Here is a 22,539-nt window from a genome sequence, read left to right as displayed (position 1 = left end):
CTAGCATTCATATGGGTAGGCTTAGTTGCTGCTTTCCTTTCTTGACCATCTAACTGTTGTGGGTGATGGCGCGGCACCGTCACGGCTGTATTTTATTGAGCTTAGTATAATGGGATTGGGTATGTCTAGTCCCTACCCTCTAGTGTTGGAGCTGTGGGTTGGCTGCCCCCTAGTCCTTTGCTATCTATTTGACGGTGGTCTGTTAGAGCTTGGGTGTAATTCGGAGTCCCGGATGCTATTGAGGAATCCTCCTTGTCCTTACTTCTTGGTCTGATTATGCATTCAGTATTTCGTATCCTCCTATCATAGCTGTCTTTCAGTTTGTATTTGTATTTATTATGTTTATATAGCGCTTTACTCCAAAACGCTTCAGTAGTTTGGTATGTCGTCGAATGTCTTCCTTAGATTCTGTTTGCAGTTGATTGTTTGGTGGGATCCCGGAGAGGTGTCAACAATCAACATTGTATCAGCCATCTGTGTGCCCCTGTGGGCGTTCTTCTAGTTATGCAGTGAAGAGCCAGGATTGGAGCAGTTTCCTGAATTACAATGAGGAACTATATTGAGCCGAGTGCAGTCCAGCCGTGAGAGTGACCATGGTCAATGCCATTGGCAAACCATGGCCATCCATGACCAAAAATGTGAATCTATAGATAATCCTAGTTTGTCGGTCATCAAAAAGTTCTCTCAAATTTCTATAGTGTGATTTTTTTAATCTACCTTAACTATTCTTCAAGGACCCTCAAGCGATCAAGGAAGCATTAGTTGGGTCCTTTGATATTTGACAATGCAGCTTGTCTCTTGGATCTGTTTGGGTATCCGGTATTCAAATACCCCTCCTGTAATCCCATAATAAGACCCTAGTTAACTTTTTTAAAGAAAATCTCTTGAAATATGCTCTCTAATTATCACATTTCCAATACTCATTGTCTGCATATAAATACAGCAGATTGCATGAAACTTTGCAGGTCAGTGTGTATCACTCAATTCAAACACACATAACTCTCTGGCCCTACTGTCGTGAACGTTCTGATCACGTTCATACAGCCAGCCTTCCAGTGGACAGTGAGTCACAGATGTGTGATGAACAAAATAATGGAGTAGGTTATTTAATATCCAGTTTCTGTAAAACAGTGTAATTGCAATGTTTCGACTGCTTCTTATGTTTCAACAGCCTTCTTCAGGTAATAGATATTTTTCAATAATGTTTTATGTTTGCCACTGTTTGTTCTGTAGAGATATCACAGCTGAATCAGGGGTACAAACCATATTGAATAGTGGCCTGCAGACTTAGTGCTCAGGGTGATTTGACAGCTAGGATTTCACAGAATTGTGGCGTCAAGCAGGGATGCGTGACGGCCCCATTTCTGTACAATCTGTTTACATATGACCTTCCAGGTGCAATCTTAAGTGAAAATAACTGTTCTCCAGTAGTCGGCACTATCCACTGCGCAGTGTTAGCGTATGCAGATGATTTGATAATTATGGATCATACTTTCAGCGGTCTACGGAGGTCCGCTCTGAAGCTTTGGGAATATGCTGCAAATAATGACCTCAATATCAATCAGGAGAAAACTCAGGTGATGGTCTTTTCAATAAGAAGATTGCACGACCCAGATTAACACTGCATGGAACAGAAATTAAATATACCCAGCAATATAAATATCTTGGGGACAAAATTGATGCTAAGCTGGGCTATAACACCTGCATCCAAATGAGAAAAAATCGGGCGGCTCAAGTAACGTCGTTGATCAGCCAATTTGCACGACAGAACTGTGGAATGTCACTATGTGGAATCCGTCAAATCTATACACTGGTTTTAACGCCTATGGTCGTTTACGGGCTGGAAGCGCTACTGCAAATGGACCTAAGCTGGCTGCAAGTGATAGAGGGGAAGTTCTGGAAAAGAATTCTAGGTCTCCCTCAATCTATCCCAATGGCATTGCTAAGATTGGAAGTTGGGGTTTCCTCGCTAAGGTCCATTGTCCTGAAAAGGAGAGCAGAACTGTATTTAAAGATATCTAATCAACCAGAATCTCGGCTATTAAAAGAATATGGCATAGAAATTATAAAAGAAACCACCAAATGCCATCTGAAAAAGGAGATTGAAGCTCTCCTGAGGACAATATGCTGGACCATGAGTGGAGAGAAGTTCAATGATCCTCAAAAAAAAGCTCTATCCAAAAAAATCGATCTTTGGGATTGGCTAGAAAACTACGCACATCTTGACAAGCTTCCAAAATATAAATTTATTCATTACATGCTCTACTCATTCAAACAAATGCAGCCGTATTTAACCCTTAGTCCTTCTAGTAGACTCAGGCGATTTCTACTCTTACTGAGGGTTGATAATCTGCCGCTGCTGACCAATAAAAGCAAATATAATGGTTTATCTTCTACAGAGAGATACTGTAGACTCGGTAAGGACAAGGGATGCAAAGAAACAGCTAATCATGTCCTAACTAGTTGTGTAAATATGATGGACACTTACTTAGCAAATTTTGGCAACTTTGTCCACGATATGGAGTTTGTAGGGGAAGTTGATTTCTGGCACCGCCTCACAAACACTCAAAGTAAGCAGCTGCAGATTGCCACCTTTAGAGTATGGTTGGAAATTGAAAGAATTCTGAACATCACTGTATGAACCTGTTAAACACTATGTCATTGACTTCTGCAGAGATTTATGATCCTTTGTTCCATGTACCTCAGCATGGGTAATCGTTATCAATGATTAATGATCAGAAGAACAGCAAGAGCAATAAGTGTTAAACTATGATGAGCTTAATGGTAACTTAAATCTCCTTTAGTTAGTCAATATTAATATGTAATAGGTTTCTCTTTTTATTTTATTTTTTTCCTTATGCGGTTTTCTTTCATTAGTTTTATATTCTATAATGTATTTATATTTGGTTTTATATAATTTATCAGTATGTGAAAAGTTTAAATATAAACTGTAACACATTATTAATAATTAAATAATGCTAGGCATTACTTTGAGTTGGACAATATGATACCCATTCTTGCTGATCAGACCTGATCCATTTGGAAGACGCCTGCATTTGGCTCACTACTTGAATAGTGCACTCAAATTCTTGTTGCAGCAGCCCTTTTTCAACAATATGTAACTGTCGATGCCGCTGTGCAAGATGTTTAACATGTGGTGCCCTGTTAGGATTGGTTATCCCAGGGGATATCACACTAAATTATAATTGCTCTTCAGTATCGACGGCTCGGATACCATCGGTTTGGCAATATGTCACTCTTCCTACTCTGCTTTTATTTGTTTATTTGTTCTGTTCCCCACGCCTAGAAATCGTTCAATTGACAAAAACAGAGTCAATAAGTTAGCTTTTTGAGATCTTGTATGTGCAAGTTTCCATGCCCTGCTCGTCACGCATTTTGTTGCCTGGAGCAATGCGCCACATGGATCCTCGAAAGGGCCCACTGTCATTCAAGGACACCTGGATTCTGTGGTTCGTACTGTCAACGGTATGTTCTCTTTGAAGGTTTAGGTTTTCAGTTCAGTTTTTGGAGAGGGGAAAACTTTAAAGATTTTTTTTGACCTGCAGAGACTATTTTTCAGACATTACCCACCCACTTATGCTACGGCCGCGCTTATGGCTATTAATAAATGAAACGTTAGACGCCCTGGGCGTGTGTGTGGTTAGTGGCAGCTCAGAGTTACAGCTGCTTCCTCTGTGCATTTCCTCACACCTCCTGATTGTTTGGAAAGTTGGTATAAACGTTGAGATGTTCTAAATGTAGTGGCAAGGAGAGATGGCGCTCCCTGTCTGACACCCATCACCCGCTGCCTGTAAGACATGGAAAGCTTCCCTGCAGGCCCTGGATGCAGATGCTGTTAAAGGTCTTTGGTTTCACACATACTTGATATGTAAAACTTTGTGTTCAGATGTAGCGCTTCATGTCACATTAGTCCTGCTTCGGAGTGCTTAATAACAGGCGTTCTTTAACTGAGAAGAGAAGACCCGACCCATGTCTGGGGCCAGTGATTAATCTTTGAGCTCTCCACCTGGGCATGTAACAACAAGGACAATACAAATGACACATACATGCTTAAATACTGTTGACTTAGTGGTGGCAATTCTGTAGTTCTGGTTCCATCCGACGTGTGATTTGGAAGTTTTCACAGAATCGCCGCAAAAGTTTATAACAAGGCTGTTTGTATCTGGCTGGCTGTCAGTCACCCAAGCAAGGGAGAACAGGGCGGTTGGTCCACCACAGCGGCGCCAAAGCCATGAAATAAGGGATTGGCCATCGGGTAACTTTGCACTTTGCATGGAGTCTTCTTTCTGGAGTGCCGCTGGACAGGCCTGCGTCCTTTACTCGTGGATACATGAGCACTGGAAAGTACTTAAGGGGCATGTGCCCACACACCCATTTCTCCCTCTCTGGAGTCCCCCCTCCCCTACTTTGCTACCCTGCCCAGCCCCTCTCCTCTACCCATCCCCTCTCCCCATCCCCTCTCCCTTACTCATCCAACCCTGCTCCCCTACCCAACCCCGTTCCTTGCCATCCCCGCTCCCGTACCCATCCCCTCTCCTCATCCCCTCTCCTCCACCAATCCCCTCTCCCCTACGAGTCCCCTCTCCCCTACCCGTCCCCTCTCTCCTACCCGTCCCCGCTCCCCTACCCATCTCAGCTCCTCTACCCATTCCAGCTCCCCTATCCATCCCTGCTACCCTACCCATCCCTGCTACCCTACCCATCCCTGCTCCCCTACCCATCCCGTTCCTCTATCCATTCAAGCTCCCCTACCCATCCCCGCTCCCCTACCCATCACTGCTCCCCCACCCTACCCATCCCTGCTCCCCTATCCATCCCTGCTCCCCTATCCATCCCCGTTCCTCTACCCATCCCGTTCCTCTATCCATTCAAGCTCCCCTACCCATCACTGCTCCCCCCACCCTATCCATCCCTGCTCCCCTATCCATCCCTGCTCCCCTATCCATCCCTGCGCCCCTATCCATCCCCGTTCCTCTACCCATCCCCGTTCCTCTATCCATTCAAGCTCCCCTACCCATCCCCGCTCCCCTACCCATCACTGCTCCCCCCACCCTACCCATCGCCGCTCCCCTAACCGTCCCATCTCTCCTACCCACCCCCTCCCCTACCCATCCGCGCTCCCCTACCCATCCGCGCTCCCCTACCCATCCCCGCTCCGCTCCCCATCCCCGCTCCGCTCTCCATCCCCGCTCCCCTATCCATCCCTGCTCCCCCCACCCTATCCATCCCCGCTCCCCTATTCATCCCCGCTCCCCTATTCATCCCCGCTCCCCTATCTATCCCTGTTCCTCTACCCATCCCCGTTCCTCTATCCATTCAAGCTCCCCTACCCATCCCCTCTCCCCTACCCATCACTGCTCCTCCCCCCACCCTACCCATCCCAGACCCTCTACCCCTCCCCGCCCTCTCTACCCATCCCACCTCCTCTGCTGTCCCAGCACTCTACTTGTAACCCCTGGGCGCGTCCCCTGTATGCCGCGCTCTGTAGCTGCCCGGCTAAACCCCACACATACATTATACTTGCATAATGCCCTCCACGCTACGCATAATGTACCCCCACACCCAATATAGTGTGCCAGTCAGTTTCCTTGCCACTCCTCTGCCTTCACAAATGACAATACACATCATTGTGCGCGCCATAGCCATGCGTGTGGCTTCGGTCATGCTGGTTTTCTCGTGCAGCAGCTGGACTATGCGAATGCGAATAACCTGTAAATGAACCATTGCACTCTGGTAAATTGTGAGACGGGATGTGAATTAGCAACAGTGTTTCTAATGATGCGTTTTGTTTTACTGCCTTTATTGGGCAGCTATGGACAGCGTGCAGGCACACACTGAAAATGCACGGATTTCTGCCCCTATAATGGCGGTCCAGAGCCGTGCATGCAGGCTACTTCGCTATTCTTGTATAAAGGGGGGTTCTGCATTTAAGGAGCATCGTTTGAAGTGTGTGCATAAGTAGCATAGAACGTGGCCCCTGGAACAGGTAACGCCAGTGCTCTTTTGTTGTCCTCTGGGGTCTGCGCAGAGTTGGTTTGAACCTGTACTACTACTACACTTCCCAGAATTCATTTAGTGGTTATAGGAACGACCAGGGCTGGAGCAGAGTGTGACGTCCAACTAGGTGGAGGCGCCCGGCTTGATTATGAGACTGCCATTACTTCCAACTGAGGGGCGCAATGGGCACCAGTGGGCTGCCGGAGGGGCATCGCCCCACCCCCCACCACCCCAACCTGTCTCTGCCACTGATTACTTCGGTAAAAGAGTTTCTCTGGGTTTCAGCACTCCGGCTTTTGAGATCCCCTGCCAAGCCTGAGTGGGGTAAAAGCACATTTGAGTAGGTGAATGTGTGGCTGCCCCAGTCTGCTAAATGGGCAGTGTTGCCAATCGAACTGCTAACGAAATGAATCGGGTTTGCCATAAAGAGGAGAATGTAATATACGGTGCAGACCGCTTGGCACCCAGGTGTGCCTACGATAAGGAGGCGGTGTTCACCACATCTGGATACTGTACCCATAATTCATTTTGATCATAACACTAGACATTCTACACACGGACCTTTTTTATATATGTTAATGTTAAAGGATATTTGTACCGCGCACTATCACCACCGGAGTGATCCCCTGGCGCTCTGGCGGCTCTGAAAAGGAAAGGGGCTGGGGTGAGTTAGTGGGATCGAGCGAGAAAAGTGCAAGAGAGCAGTGATTTGCTGTTGGCAGCTTCAGCCCGGTGGGTCCGTTGGCTGGGTTTGGGGTGTTTTACGGTCGGTAGTCGTCGTGTGCTGTTGTGCGGGTCTATGTGTGGTTTGTTTTGTTGCAGTGTAGTGAGGTTTGTGCGGTTTGCTGCGTTTAAGGCTTGCGGTTGTGTTTTCATGATATTTTTCAGTGTATCTCTTCTTTCCTTTATGAACATGTGGTTTCAGGTGTGGCTGCAAAGTGGGGTCTGATGGATTCCACTTCACGCTGCGGTACAGGATGTGACCTTGTCTCCATGGCGACGTAGCACCGAGTCATAAACGAGACGCTCTTTTAAGTGAGTTGGGGCTATTTTCACCCCATGCCTGTACATGAACCGTTCCAGGCCATGGAGATGTGGGTTCAGTAACTGGTCCAGGAAGACTCCCCAGAGTGCAGAGAGACTTTGCAGTGTGGGAGATGCTCGGGCTATTATGAGTGCACCTTCTGAATTCAGGACAGTGCTTTTAGGGTCTTAATGATACCAGATCAGGCTCAAACCTCCCACCGCTGACAATATCCTACCCTAAACCGCGCTTCTTCATGGCCATAGTAAGTTCACCCTCAACTCCCAGGACTCTTCCCCAGTAAACGGAGATCTTAAGGGCAAGCCTGTGCCATCTACAACTGACAACACAAATACTGTTCGGGATTTCCTGGAGCTCTTTAACCGTTGTCACTTGAATATATGTTTAACTTTGTAGCGTCCTCCAGCATAAGCGCTAGACCTTTTCTTAAGTACTTCATTCATGTGCAGGGAAAGGTCTCCTGTTTCATTTTGACATTTTGAAGTGTTCTAAATACTAGGATTAATCTCCCAGTGCAATGTACATAAACTAGTCATCACTGCTTCAGTGTTAATTTAAATCTTGGGCCCACTCGCAAGTTGTAGAAGACTTCATTAAGAGAAAACAAGCCCCACTATCCCAAAAGGGCAATAAAGAAATAGCTGAATTGCATTTGTGGTGAGCTCCAAAGGGAGGAGCTTTTCGTGCATTAAAGGGACTATCGTGGACAATCATGCTATGAGCATTGTGTCCAAAGGGATTGAATGAGGCGATAGACGTGTGCGCAAATCGGACTGTGGTAATATACATTGGGGCATCTCTGGGGCTCCTCTCAATCACTGCGTAAGTTGGAATGTTGGTATATGTGTTTCATATGTCATGCTTCCTGACTAGAAGGGTTCTTTGTATCCTTCTCTGTCTCTCGCTGACCTTATGAGGTTTGTGTAACACCTCTCCAGCACTCACCAACAACTCGTTCCCTCTTTCCAAAAATGTGCTAATTAGAATACATTCTAAATGCTGTGTACATGTTATTTCGGAGACTAGAATGGCTGTGGCTTGGAAGTAACGAATATGCTAACAGGCCTGTCATCCATGTTGTTTCACTACATTCCGTGGCAGGCACTCTTCATTTGGGTAACTTGGGGATAGGAGCTTTGCTTGCTTGTAGGAAGTGCCATTCCCCCTTGCTATGGCTGTGATGGGATTGCCCTCCAAATGGGTGAACTTGGACACTTTTTCTGTTCGCCAGTTGTTGGGGACCCTGTAGGGATTTGATCCCATACCAGCGACCTCTTCTGGTTTATCGGGTGCCCCACAATGGATATTGTGGTTCGAGCAGGATTAATTGGAGTCTGTCGTCACTTCGATAGATCCCCCGCTCCCTGTATCCAGAGGGGGCAGAATCTGAGAAAGAAACTTCTGTACGGATGGGCACTTTTTGCTGCTGCCAGAGGGGCATCCAGACCTTGGCCTGTGGATGGATGGATGAATGTTATGTTCTATGTATTTATACAGCGTACATACGCCCAAGGGCATCTTGGTGCTAGAGTAGTCGAGATGAGGAAGTATTTGGAGAGACAGCCTAAAAAGAAGGGTCTTCAGAGAACGCTGAAAGGCCAAATGGTTGGTAGTAGCTTGAAGAGCCCAGGGCAGCTGATTCCAGGCCCTTTCAGCTACTACAGAAAAAGCACAGCCACCAATTTGTGACCGTCGAAAAAGAGGTAATGATAGCCAAAGAGCAGTCTGAGAACGGAGAGGATGAGAGGGAACATAGTTGACACATTTTTCCTGAAAGTACTCAGCTCCTTGTAGAAGGCTCGATGTAAGAGGCACACTGATTTAAACAAAATCCCTTTCTCAATTGGAAGCCAGTGCAGCGGTCTCAAAATCGGTGACATATGTGCTCTAGGAGGGGGGACGCAAGATTGCTCTGGCCACCGCATTCTGTAGCAACTGGAAGTGCAGCTACCACAGGGGCATGACGATTACAGGGAAAAAAAGGAAAAACGTTCCTCAAGGTGTGCAGCTTGAAATGGCCAGATTTACAAACTGCACCAACCTGCTCTGTCATAGAGAGGGAGGCTGAGAACTTCATCCCCAAATTTCTCACTGAAGGGGATGGAAGAGGGAACAGGCTGAAAGAGACTGGCCAGAACTCCGGAGTCCAAAAGGAGAGCGGACTGGTCGTGCCTACCATCAAAACCTCAGGCTAGCTGCCATTAAGTTTCAATGAGTTATTAGCCATCCAGGCACACAGATCCCCCTGACAGCTTCTAAGCCAAAGCGCAGTTTCAGGGCGAGAGAGATCAAGGCGGTCCAGGATCTGCGTATCGTCGCATAGGAATAAAAATGAAAACCATGTGACAAAATAAGAAGCAGAAGCAGGGTGAGCAGGGGTACTGGGTGTTACAGACAAAGGGGGTGGAGGGATGCAGTGTAGGGGGGAGGCAGGTGATGGTCATTGCGCCGGATCTCCTAAAATTCCGGAAGCTCCTCAAGACCTTCCCTTTCCCTTCATCCCCCCTTTGCTGAAACCCCACTGGTGCTGAGATTGGTGAGCAGGGTCCTTAAGTGTCCACCTGGGCTCTGGCCTCTCACACCCAATGACCTTCAGCCTCTGCCCGCTCCCAGCACTTGCCTTGGCACCCACTGGCCTATGCCACCACACACCGTCACTTAACTATATGCAGCTGACCACTTACCTAGGCACTTACAGCTGCTCACTCCTTAGCACTTATTCCCAACCTTCCTACTCCCTGCATTTACCTTCTGAATGCTCACAAGGCCTAGTAGGTCCGCCTCTATCTTTCATTGTTGTATCTGATTTTCAATCCTATGTTCCCTCCATGCTGCCCTGTGGGCGCTTTGCAGCACAATTTACTTGCGGTGTAAGTGCCTTACAAATGCACAATAAATACAAATAAATAAATAAATAGGGGCTTTAGGAGGTCCATAATTCTATAATGCAGAAAGAACAGTGTGTCCCACCGTCTTTTTGATAATCTGATGGCGTTTCCAGGCAATTTTGGTGAATAGAAGATTAGTACACGGAGAAGTCTTTGGGTACATGACAGTCTTGAGAATGTGGGAGGAGGGAAGTCCTAGAATAGTGGATTGAATGCCCGGGCTTATCCTCAAATGGAGGTGGCAAAATAAATGGAAGCATCTGGAAACAACCAAAGGAATTGGCCCTCTGAAAAATGTGTGCCCACTCCTCAACATACCCTTATAGAAAGATTAGTGTATATAACATAGATGGCACCGATAAAGCACCACGTGTGCTGATTTGCCCAAATACTGACGAGGCGTGGAAAGGACACGAAGTTCGGGGAAGGCGCAATGGAAGATAGATGGCGGTGGTGTTGGGGGGGGGGGGTAAGCAGTGTTTTGGAGTTAGTGGGATGCCTTGCTCTCAGTGTTTCAGAACTTGTGGAAATGCTTTTGCAGGATTTACAGTTACGCCCTATGGCAGGTGTCTGCAACCTTTGGCTCTCCAGATGTTTTGTACTACTAACCCCATTAGCCTTAGCCAGCACACCCAAAGGTGAGGGATCATGGGAGCTGTAGTCCAAAACATCCAGAGAGCCGCAGGTCAAGTATTGATTATGCAAATATTGTTTGGTACTTTCTTTGGTTTCAAACAGACATATAGAAAGCAAATAGAAACCATTTAACAGTTTGCATCCATTCCTCCCAAAAAAGAAGAGAAAGAACTCAATGACAAAGCAAAATCACAAGTTAAAACGAATTAAAAGAAAGCAGAAGTAACCTTCCACGCCCATTGCTATCTAAAGATTCCCACTACTAAAGCAGTATGAACTCCTCATAAACCCCAACAGAGGAGTAGAATTAATCATAGGTTGCAATCGTTCCCCACAAATTCAGTTGCCTTCTCTAAAGATTCTCTCCACAAATCTCACTGCCGCCAGTACCATACAAACTCTTTCTCCCACTAGCACCAACTCCCACCATTCCACCATTGTCAATGAGACCATTTTTCTCAATTGCTCTCCTAAACAGAGTGACCTTAGATCAAATGGAGCCGGACACCTCGTCATTAGATGTGTAGGGATTCTACCTGGCCCTTTTCTGGACAATATCGACAGCAGGCATTTTCCTCCTGTATTTGATGTCTTAATAGAACCTCCTTTGAAGGCATGATGTTCAACTGACATCTTAACAAGCGATCTCTGTAACAGGATGATGGACATTTCTGAAGGTACTTTGGGAGATCGTTAGCCCCTTTTTTCCTCTTTCCATAGTCCATTCCTCAGAGTTTCTTTCCCCTTGGCTTCAGTAGTTTCTATCCAGTTGGATTTTTCCAAAAGATCTTTGACTTTGGTTGGGTTGCCCGCCAGGACCACCGGATCGATGCGATGGAAAAGCAACATCGCTTCTATATTCATTCTCCATTCTTTGATGGCCTTTCCCTCCACCATCTGAGGTCTCAGAATTGTGAAGGAGAGCGCCTCCTCTTCTAGCATACATTTACGGTAGAGCGATATGGATTTCCATTGCACCAACGAGGTCAAGGACTGTAAGTGCAGTTTGTGGCGTATTACTGCTACCAGCAACAATCTTGGCAGTCTCTGCACTTTGTGCCAGAATTAACCTTCCAATAACGCCCACACTGCCCATGTGAGGTTTAGAATTGCTTCAGCGCCATATGGAAGTGCTTGCACCACCTCCTGTTTGTAGAAGGTGATCACCGGTGTCAATGAGAAGCAGCAATAGCGCTTGAAAATGGCATCCCCCTGAGTGGTTAGTTTTTATTAATTTGTCCCTCAAGAAAGTTTAGTGGCCTTTGTCATTCAGATTTTTATTAATCACATTTCATAAGTAGACAATAGATTCAACCACCTCCAAGGGTTGGTCTTTCACCCTCCCCCGGAAAGTCTCCCTTTGTTTACTGCACTCCAATGACATCACAAGGACCTTTCATTTGTTGACATTTATTGCCATACCGTTCTCCGCCAAGTAGTGTTTAAATGCCTCGATTCGTCGCTGAAGTCCGATAGGCGTTTGGTCCAAGAAAACAATGTCATCAGTGTATAGAACCCAGGGCACTATCTGGTTGTTTAATCTTTGGGGGAGAGCTTGAATCGCCCCCTGTGAATTTCCCAAATCTGAGAGGTAGAGACTAAATAACAGGGGAGCTAAGGTGCACGCTTGCTTTAGCCCACAGTAAGTGATAACATTTTCCTCGACAGAGTCCCTTCTGTGGTTATCCTTATTTGAATTGAGGTGCCCGTATAGAGATTAACTATTGCCTTGAGTACATCTGTTGGACAATTCCAGTTCTTTAATTTGGCCCACAGGCGTTGCCTGTCGACCCCATCAAATGCCTGTCTAAGGTCGATAAAAGCCATATAGATGCAGGTTTTAGACTCTATGGCACCCTGCTTCAACAGGTTGAGGATGAGCAAGTTCAAAGATGTCCCCATCCCCTTAACAAAGCCAGACTGTTGGGACGGTCAAGTCGGCCGCTCTTTGTCGCCCATGTGCTCAAATCCCACAGAATAACAGAGGCAGAGAGCTTCCCCAAGGAGTCAAGAAGGGCGATAGTTCTTCTGGTCGCCTCCATAGCCCTTCTTCAATATAGGGACCACAATAGCCTCTCGCCAGGATAGAGGCACCTGTCTGGTGGCCTTCACTTGTTTAACCTCGGCCACAGCCAGTTTAGCCCAATGTCGATATTCAACTTCAAGATGAAATTTGACAGCATCCCTCTGGCCTCAGCGATGTCAATGGCCCAGCCCCTTCCCTCTATACTCCTCTCCGCCTCTGGGCTTTTGTACCCTTAAGAAAAGAGGGTAGAGTAATGCTCCACCCATCAGTCTTCTGTGACCTGGCCCATCATGTGAATCTCTCTAAAGGTCCCACCATTGTTGATAAGGTACCAAATGTGTCTAGTATTTCTCCTGCAGACAGCTCCTAACATTGTTTCTGCATCATTCTGCAGGTTCCTCGCTTTATTGGCCTTAACCCAGTTTTTATATTTTTGCCTGCGTAGCCTTATGTCCTCATTTACACCCGGGTCTTCCTCCCTCTGCAGCCTTTTGATATCTATTTGCATGGCTCTTCTGGCCCTCACTGCATCATGGTCGTAAGCATGTCTAGGAGTTATGCAGATGTTTCCGCCCTTTTCTTGGACTTGGGTAAAATCCTTCAAAATCCACGAGTATTCCATCATGTCAGGATCGCCCGCAATGGCTTCTATAAAGAGCTTTGGTATTTTAACCACTTCTCTGGGGTTGATCCTTAATCTGTTCTTTCCCCATGCTAAATCAACAATAGGAATTTTCTTAGTGGCCTGGACTGCGTGGGGCAATACGAGGGTAATGGCCAGCATATCATGGTCACTCGGGAGTTAAGTTTAGGACCTCAAACCGCTCTCCCTTGACCCAAACACATTTAGAAACAAAACAGTAATCCAGGCAAGCCTTATGAGCTCCATTTCTCCAGGTACAGGCCCCGGGTCTATCACCATCAATTTGCCCATTTAGCACCAAGACTTTGCAGGACCTTGTTTCCCTCAACCATTTTTCTGCCCCCGTAGTTTTGTGAAGGCCGAAGTGGCACACCGTCCCAAGACAGTAGCCGCATGTTGAGGTCCCCACATATCAAGATCTGAGGGTCCGCCCAATCAATTAAAGCCCCATCCACCCTACTCATCACTGATTTAATGAAAGTTTCAACATCTAATTTGTTGACACTTCTGTACAAGTTTATCTGCAGGAGATTAGAGTGACCGCTCCCCCCCCCCCACCAGCCACCAAAGATTGCCTTCGCAGCTTCACTATTTGGACATATAGGTTTGGGTTCATATGGCTACCTATTTTAAAACCATTGTCCGCTTTAATCAACGTGAGCAGGCCTGAGAACGGTCTGTCCGACAAACCCTTACAGGCCGGATTTAAGAGTGCCTCGTAACCCAGATCTTTTGCATGTCTCCTGGAAGCAAAGGATATCGAAATGGCCCAGTTCCTTCAAATCCTCGGAAGATAGAGATTTAAACCCTCGAGAGTTCCATGAGCCCAAAAGAATTCTGGACTTTGATTGGGGTGAGCAGTCTATTTATGGTGCAACTTTCCTAAGACACCAGCAAGCCAGCTGTACTTCATTATTTCTAAATCTCCTTGACAGTGGCCTGCTGGAGCTGAATCCACACCCTGTGTTTGAGAGCGATTTTCCACCCCAAATTTAGTGGCCGAAAGGTTTGATCTTTCTGACCTTTGCTGGTTGTCACGAGCGAGTTTGGTCGCCCAAGACTTCCCCCTTCAGGCTTTACACTTTGTGGGTTAGTGAGGCTGTTTTTTAGGTCTCCGTGATTAATAGTTGTATTAAAAAAAAATTCCGATGTTTATGCAGAAAAATAATAGGTTTAGATATCTTGAGATCTAGAAAGTGGCTAGCATTGAGGATAACGAAACCGTGCCTTTAGTGTAAGGTTTGTGCAAGAATGTGCCCGGTCAGGAATAGATTCTATTTCTGTAAAAGGCCACCTTCATGACTTTACTGAAGTGTTATAATGGCATGTTCATTATTATCTGGTAATGTTTTTTAAAATTACTTTTTTATTTCAGACATTTTACTGTTCCTATAGTTCTGCAGTTTTTCTCTTTCTGGGGCTTGCCTGCCCCTGCTTTTATGATGGGAAAAGCCGACCTCCGGTCTGCACTGAATGTTTACATGTTGTTTTGATAAGAAGCACTTGGAGAGGAGCATGCTGTAGCCGGGCCATTGACTGCAGATAAAGGCCCTCCCTTCCCTCGGGGACCAAACATTCTATCACCCTAGCAATGTCTTTGCTCTCACGCCAGGCGTGCGCCCCACACTTCATCTGTCCCATGTCTGTTTATTTCGGGGTGCCCGTGCAGTTGGGGTTGGTTAATGCCTTCCCATGCATCGCAGCTTTCAGGAAGGGAAGTTTGCGTTCATCTCTCACCATGATGTCATTTCAGGGGATTGTGGGATTCATAATCAACAGCTATGACATCACGGCAGAGATTTGCTGCAAGTTTTCTGGCAGGTGTGTTTTTTCTTCCCTTTCTTGTTTGGTGTGGGGGGATGGGAGAGGGAACTTGGTGTGTTAAGCTTTATATGCCTTGCTCATGCCTTCCCATTGGACCCCCCCCCCTCTGCCGTGCCAGTCATCCAGGGGCCTATAGTGTGTGGACTGGGAAAGGGACGAACAGTGGGTTACACACAGCATAGAATCAGACTGGTAGCTTGCCAATGCAGGGCGTCTGCCAGGTCCGACTTCCTCGGCTCATCAGAGACACTTTGCGCTCGTTGCCCATTGGATGTCTCTGTACCCCTGCGTGAAATATATTGTAATAAGGAACAAGACTCGCACCGGCCTAGAGGGCAACATGGCAGTGCCCAAATTACCAACCCATGATTCTAATATGGGCCAAGTTTTTGGGCCAGAACGAACCACTTTGTTGGCCAGAGTGGGCCAGTTTTATAAAGTACTGTAAATTCTCTATACTACTAATGTTAAAGTATTACACAGCAAAAATAGCCCCGATCTTACGATATGGCTTAGAAGCCAAATCACAATTGTGGGACACAAAGTGGTCTAAGATAGAAGGAAGAGTGTGGAAGGGGGCCTTAAATTTACCATTGAGTACTCCTGGGTGGCATCTGCGGTATAAATTGGGCCTAAAATGAGAGATTATGAGTCGGACACCAGGCTCCCTTTATGAGGATATTAAAGTGCATCTCATCCACTCGAAGTCTAGAACATTGGCAGGCTTAGAGAATAGAGTGAAAATCGCCTTAGCCAAAACAGAATCGGACCTCGAAACCCTCCTCACAAACCCTTTAAAGGTAAAGCGAAAACTAGAAACACTAGACTGGATTGAGACAATCGCAAAAGTAGGGAACACAACTCTTTGCAACACATTCTTGGTAGTAGACAACAAATTGGGATTTCTCCCAAGGTATCTGGAGAAATACCCTGACATCAAAATCAGGAACAACTTTCTAAGGGTTCGACTTAATGTTGATAAAGCGATTAAACTCTGCAAAGTCTGCGCCATTCCATCAAATCAATCCCTTCGACATCGAGTAATAGAATGTGATGGCACGTGCTCCCTGAGATTGGAAAACCTGCGGAGATTCGTCTCAGGGGATGATGGGTTAACATCAGACCACCTATGGTACGGAATGATGACGGGGCATGAAGTGCTTCTGACATCAGCGGTGCTAGACCTGTTGGGCGCGATGTACCTTCTAAGGGTGCAATCGATGTACATTGGCCTTGGAGGGGAAAAAAACAGCAGCTCAACACTGATCCATTGATATAGAAATGTTAACTAACCTTAGAGGAAAGCTGAGGATTGAGGAAATGCGGAGATGTGTGGTTATGAATGAAATACTGCTTTCCTTGGGAAGGGTATTTTACTGCTCGTTATTACTGGATAGTCAGTTTTCTGTTTTGCTTTGTTTGGCGTCTCATCTGTTAATAGTGAGAATTTAAAAGCCTTTTAAACATTTTGTAATTGTTTAATTTTATATGTTTGTAACATTTGTTAAACCAAATACAAATAATGAAATAAAATAAGTTACTTCTTTAGTTTTAACCAATGTTACTAAGCAAATATGTTTTCAAATGTGTTATTTGCAACAGATTTTACCCAAAACACCCCACCTTGGTAGTACTCAGTCTGTTGTGGTAAAGTAACACATTTCAATGTGTGATTGCGGGTCACTTTTGCATTAGAACATGGACCGATGTTATGTCCCAGTACGACCCTGTAAGGAACCCACCTTACACGGCCCATACATACGGCCCGTCTACCACAGATGCAGCCAGAAAGACATATGTGGTACTTCATTCCTAGCAGCTGGCAAGAGAGGGGTGAGGTGGGTGCGAGGGAGAGACGGAGGCAGAGCAAGACGAGGGAAAGAGATACCCCCACTGACGGGGAGCCTGGAGAAAGAGAGAGGGGCCGCAAATTATGAGGGCCATGCTAAGCAAGAGAATACAACTGGGGCAATGGCAGTGGGGGGCAGAGGAAGAGTGAAAAGGGAACACGCGGGGAAGAAAAGGCGAGCTGGAGAGAGGGAGTATAAAAGAAAAGAGAAGAAACGTGTGGGGCGATGAAGATAAGGAAGAAGGAACAGGAAGGGGGCGGGAACCACAGTAAAATCCCGGAGTGATGGACTGCGGGGCTGTGGGTGGGCGGAGCCAGGGGGATTAGAAGTGACCCGAAACTCCTACATTTGCCACAGTTGTATAGAATTTTGAGCGCATTGTTATTTTTGGGGAGATTTTATGAACTTCGGGTGAAGTTCATCAATATCATGATCTAGGAACATTTTGAGCAGTCGGGAGATTTCCCAGACTTCCGGGAGTCTCTTAAGCGAGCTCTTTAACTAGGACTTTAATACCAAAGATTGCTTTCTAAGCGCAGGATCGGGATTCGAAGCTGCCGCGTAGCCCCTATGCTACCCCGCCCCTTACCTCACAGGCCGTGCTGCGTCTATGTGGGCTGGGGGCGCTATTGCTGCGTCAATGTTGGCGCTATTGCAGGCTTGAGTTAGTCGTGGTAGCACGTGGGACTAATCCTTCTGGTGTTTCTTTTCCAGCAGAGACGTCACTAGGAGAGACAGAGAGGGGTGGGGGTGGTGGTGTTTGGAGCCTCGGATAGATAGAAGCTGAGGGGCTACAACCAAAAGGCTAGTCCCGACATTAGCGCAGCCCCGGGTCTTTTCCAGACCTGGCAACACCCCTGCAGTTTCCACTCGGACACACTCCACACGCAATGGGTGTAGTTAAGAGCGAAACACTATTTACAGGATTGGGACTGGAAAAGAGGGCTAGTAGAAAATCAAGGTTAAAGCTGGAGACCGCGCACTGTCTACCATGATATAGCAGGGGAAGGGTAAAGCTGGAGACTGCGCACTTTCTACCATGATATAGCAGAGGAAGGGTAAAGCTGGAGACTGCGCACTTTCGACCATAATATAGCAGTGGAAGGGTAAAGCTGTAGACTGCGCACTTTCGACCATGATATAACAGGGGAAGGGTAGAGCTGGACACTGCGCACTTTCTACCATGATATAGCAAAGGAAGGGTAAAGCTGGAGACTGTGCACTTTCTACCATGATATAGCAGAGGTAGGGTAAAGCTGGAGACTGCGCACTTTCTACCATGATATAGCAGAGGAAGGGTATAGCTGGAGACTGCGCACTGTCTACCATGATATAGCAGAGGAAGGGTATAGCTGGGGACTGCGCGCTTTCGAGCATGATATAGCAGAGGAAGGGTAAAGCTGGAGACTGCGCACTTTCCACCATGATACGGCAGGGGAAGGGTAAAGCTGGAGACTGCACACTTTCGACCATGATATAGCAGGGGAAGGGTAAATCTGGAGACTGCGCGCTTTCTACCATTATATAGCAGGGGAAGGGTAAATCTGGAGACTGCGCACTTTCTACCATGATATAGCAGATGAAGGGTAAAGCTGGAGACTGCACGCTTTCTACCATGATATAGAAGAGGAAGGGTAAAGCTGGAGACTGCACGCTTTCTACCATGATATAGCAGGGGAAGGGTATAGCTGGAGACTGCACACTTTCGACCATGATATAGCAGGGGAAGGGTAAATCTGGAGACTGCGCGCTTTCTACCATTATATAGCAGGGGAAGGGTAAATCTGGAGACTGCGCACTTTCTACCATGATATAGCAGATGAAGGGTAAAGCTGGAGACTGCACGCTTTCTACCATGATATAGAAGAGGAAGGGTAAAGCTGGAGACTGCACGCTTTCTACCATGATATAGCAGATGAAGGGTAAAGCTGGAGACTGCACGCTTTCTACCATGATATAGAAGAGGAAGGGTAAAGCTGGAGACTGCACACTTTCTACCATGATATAGCAGGGGAACATGGCCCTTAGTGCCTGACACGAGACATCCCGAGAGTGCTTAAGTGCTGGAGGGGCGGGGCTTCTACTGCTGCCCTATAATTAAGGGTGGACATGTATGCCCATAGCACTTAGTGAGTCTGAACTACGCGCCTCAGCATGTACCTGGTCGCCCATGCGTGACACGCATGCTGCAGGGGGGGGGCTGGGGGGGAGCTGCCTCTTACTGCAGGGTAACCTTGGCAGAGGATGGGGGAGGGGGTCATTTAATAGCCGTATAATCCAGCGCTGCCGGGTGCTGGACCTTCCGACGGCTTGATCCGTCAAAGTCACCAGGGACACTTGGAGGCGCCATTCCCCGGGGCAAAAAAATGCTAAGGGGAAAGGGGGGTGCGACTGGCTTAGCAGCCACTGCAGGGTGGAGCGCGCGGAATGTAGGGCGGGCCTTGTGTACACGCATCAGAACGCTGTTGGTGCAGGTGTCAGAAGTGGCGGTGCATGTAGCGGAGGTGTACATGCGAGGGTGGGGGGGGGGGCTGGTCTGGATGCACCCGATGTGTGGGGCTATCGGTCTGCTTGGCCACTGGGGTGGGGTGGGGTGGGGGGCTGGTGGTCTGGTTGTACACGCAGTGGGCCATGGTGGCCGACGGACTGATTGTACGTGTTAGTTAGCATTTGTATAGCGCCTGGTGCCATTGCTCTGGCCACTATGCGCTGTAAGGAATGTACCTGCGGTACGGGGCTGGAGGCCTATGGTACTTGCCCTGGAGGCGGTTTGTTGGCACAGTAGGATACAGGGGTCGTCAGGCTTTATTGTATATGAAGTTGGGGGCTGGTGGCGGAGATAGTGGGGGGGTGGAGGGGCTGGAGCTCTGGTGCTGCATGCAGGGGCCGCGCGCGGGGAGGCGCTCTGGGTGTACACGGACTGGAGGCCGCAGCACTTGGCAGCAGTGTCGGGTCTATCTCGCGGAGTCCTGAGGGTGGCACTCTGCGCCGGAGTCTGAGTGGGGAGGACCTGGGAGCCAGCGAGCGAGCGAGCGTGCGAGCGAGGGAGGGAGGGAAGGCAGCACCGGTGTCCGTCTGTCAGTGTGCAGGCGGACGGGCGGGCTGCACACTCCTCCCGCCTGACCTCCATCTCGGGTCCCCTCCCTGCCCTCCGGCTCTCACTCCTGCCCGACTCCGCGGCTCTGCCCTGCTCGCCCTCACACTGCCACCCCCCACTCCTCAGACCCCTCTGCACACCCTCGCAGTGAGACCCTCCCTCTGCCCGCCCTGACACACGCCCACCGCCCCATGGACCCCTCTGGCGACGGCCTGCTGCCCACCCTGGTGGTGCTGGGGCACGTGGTGACCATGGTGGTCGTGTGGCACTGGCGGAGGCGCCGCCGGCAGGTGCAGGAGGATGGAGACGGTAGGTGCCGGGGTGGGGTGGGTGGGTGGGTGGCTGTTTGGGTGCTGCGCTGGGCGGGCCCGCACGTCACTCCTGAGTGTGTACCAAACTCCAGCGCACACATGTGGCCGGCAGCCTTAACTCCTGCACCGCCGCGCGCACCCGGCAGTTTAGGATTTCCGTCTGTTTTTCCATAGTAACGTTGCACTCCTTTCCGTGCCCGGTGCGCGCCCCCGTCTCTGATGGAAACCTCGAATCGCAGCCTGGCTTTGAACAACGACTGTTGGATTTCGTCCACGAAGGATAATAAAAGATATAAATTGTGTCATTATTATTAAAAATATGGACGTAGTTCCCAGCTCTACTCATCAGGTCGTCCCCAGATCCGACAAGGTGCCAAGACGCGCAGTCACTTATTATATAGCGCTATATTTCAGTGTTTATTTTGCCAATGGTTCTGACCTTAGCATTGATTCTCCGTTTATTGGGACAATTGCGCACAATTGCGCCCTTGGCCACTTTGCCAGAAACCACGAGCCACAATGCAGCTTGCCAATGTGTGTCCGTGAGTGTGCACGCGCGGTTAGTGCGCCTCTAATTATACCCCATCATTCGGGTAGCTTGCCACTGCGTGTGTCTCTTGCCAGGGCCATTGTGCCAGCGGAGAGAGTCCCGCGTTTGGCCGTCTAAGGGCACAAACTGGCAGTAAAGGCCGTATTTGTATTGTTTTTGTTTTTGGCTGGGAGGGTATTAGTGCTCCTGATGTCACCTTGGTACAGCGGCACAGACCCGCACGGCATCACTGCTTGGTATTATCCCACCTGAAACCAGGCCCCCCTGGGCACGGAAAATGGGGTTCAATGCATGGGAAGTGCCACATCCCCCCATTGGAAGGACGGACTAGGGGGGTTGGATCACACGGGTGTTTGCCAGTTTGTGGCGGTGTGCTGTTCTGCATAAGGTGACATTGGGAGCACACTGCATGCCAGTTTGTGGTGATGTGCTGTTCTGCATAAGGTTGCACCGAGAGAGCACTGCTGCTCGCCAGTGTGCTGTGCCCTTCAATGCAGGGCGGCACTGGAAGCACACTGCTGCTCGCCAGTGTGCTGTGTTATGCCCTTCAGTGTAGGGCGGCACTGGGAGTACACTGCTGCTCGCCAGTGTGCCGTGTTGTTCTCTTCAGTGTACCGTGGCACTGGAAGCACACTTCTGCTCTTCAGTTTGCTGTGTTATGCCCTTCAGTGTAGGGCGGCACTGGGAGATCACTGCTGCTCGCCAGTGTGCCGTTTTGTGCCCTTCACTGTAGGAGGCCATGGGGACTGGAACACACTGGTGCTTGCTTGTGTGTGGGCGGTGTGATGTTCTGAGCAAGGTGACATTGGTGGCACACTGGCCCGTGCCAATGTTTGCATATTGTTTATTTTACTGACGGGGAACACCGGTGGGGCTGGTGCCCGCAGCGGTTGGGTGTCTAGACGGTTGCTGTACAGAAACCCTGTGTCTGGGGGAACGTCTCGCCGCACGTGTAGGTTACACACAGCCATTCACAGCCATAGGGGTGGTATCGCTTTGTGGCGCAACTGAAGGAACTGCCATTGTTTACAGGAGTACAATGTCGTTGGGCCATGGAAGTTCCCACTCGTTCCCCGAATATCCAACTCAAGGATGATGGCGTGACCAAGATCACACAAGGGGTCGGCGCCGATCCTTGAACTGCAACCTTAAAGATAGGTAGGGATTGGTACGTTTTGAGGGGGTGACACTTTGGAAATGTTAGCAGTATTTTTAAAATGAAAACCCTTCCATGATTGAAAGTAACGGGGTGCTGCCACACAAGACTTAAGCCCCACCCTCCCTCATCCCCTTATTGGGGGTCTAGCCTCGTCGCACTCTAGTTTATACCTCTTTCTCCTTGGCTCCAGCACCCAGGCTCCCCAGTTTGGCTAGTATGCTATATATATATTCGTTATACGGGTTCAGTACCACTGGCAATGTCGGACACCGCTTGGCGGTGAAGGGGTTCATGCCCCGTGGGTCGACTCCACCTTTCATCCTTTGCGGTCCATTAATGATATGGATGACTTAACATAGTCTGTTTTTCAGTGCCTAGAAGCAGCATCCTTTCAGCACGAGGCGCTATATAAAGGCAGGTCGTCGGCCATATTTAGAGGCCCGCCATCACTTGTGCCCAGGTTATTATTGGCGCCCCAGGACAGGTACCAGC

At 48.4% G+C, this 22,539-nt stretch overlaps 1 protein-coding gene across 15 annotated transcripts in view; it reads left to right on the top strand.

The window, feature by feature from the left end:
* Window positions 1-22,539, top strand: part of PLEC (plectin) — a 1,447,724-nt gene that overhangs the window by 1,085,723 nt on the left and 339,462 nt on the right. The window contains exon 1 of one of the 15 annotated variants that reach the window (XM_069621867.1): window positions 20,065-20,336. The exons of 13 other annotated variants lie outside the window; for them this stretch is intronic. In XM_069621867.1, the coding sequence (XP_069477968.1) occupies window positions 20,219-20,336 (118 nt within the window). In that variant the 5' untranslated portion in view covers window positions 20,065-20,218. Of the gene's footprint in view, window positions 1-20,064; window positions 20,341-22,539 lie in introns of those variants that run through there. One more of the 15 variants, XM_069621875.1, reaches the window with a different exon arrangement.

This window comes from Ambystoma mexicanum, chromosome 5q (assembly GCF_040938575.1).
Source record: "Ambystoma mexicanum isolate Mex_15411 chromosome 5q, UKY_AmexF1_1, whole genome shotgun sequence".
NCBI lineage: Eukaryota > Metazoa > Chordata > Amphibia > Caudata > Ambystomatidae > Ambystoma > Ambystoma mexicanum.
Note: the sequence above shows the minus strand (reverse complement) of the source record. Positions and strands in the feature narration are given on the sequence as shown.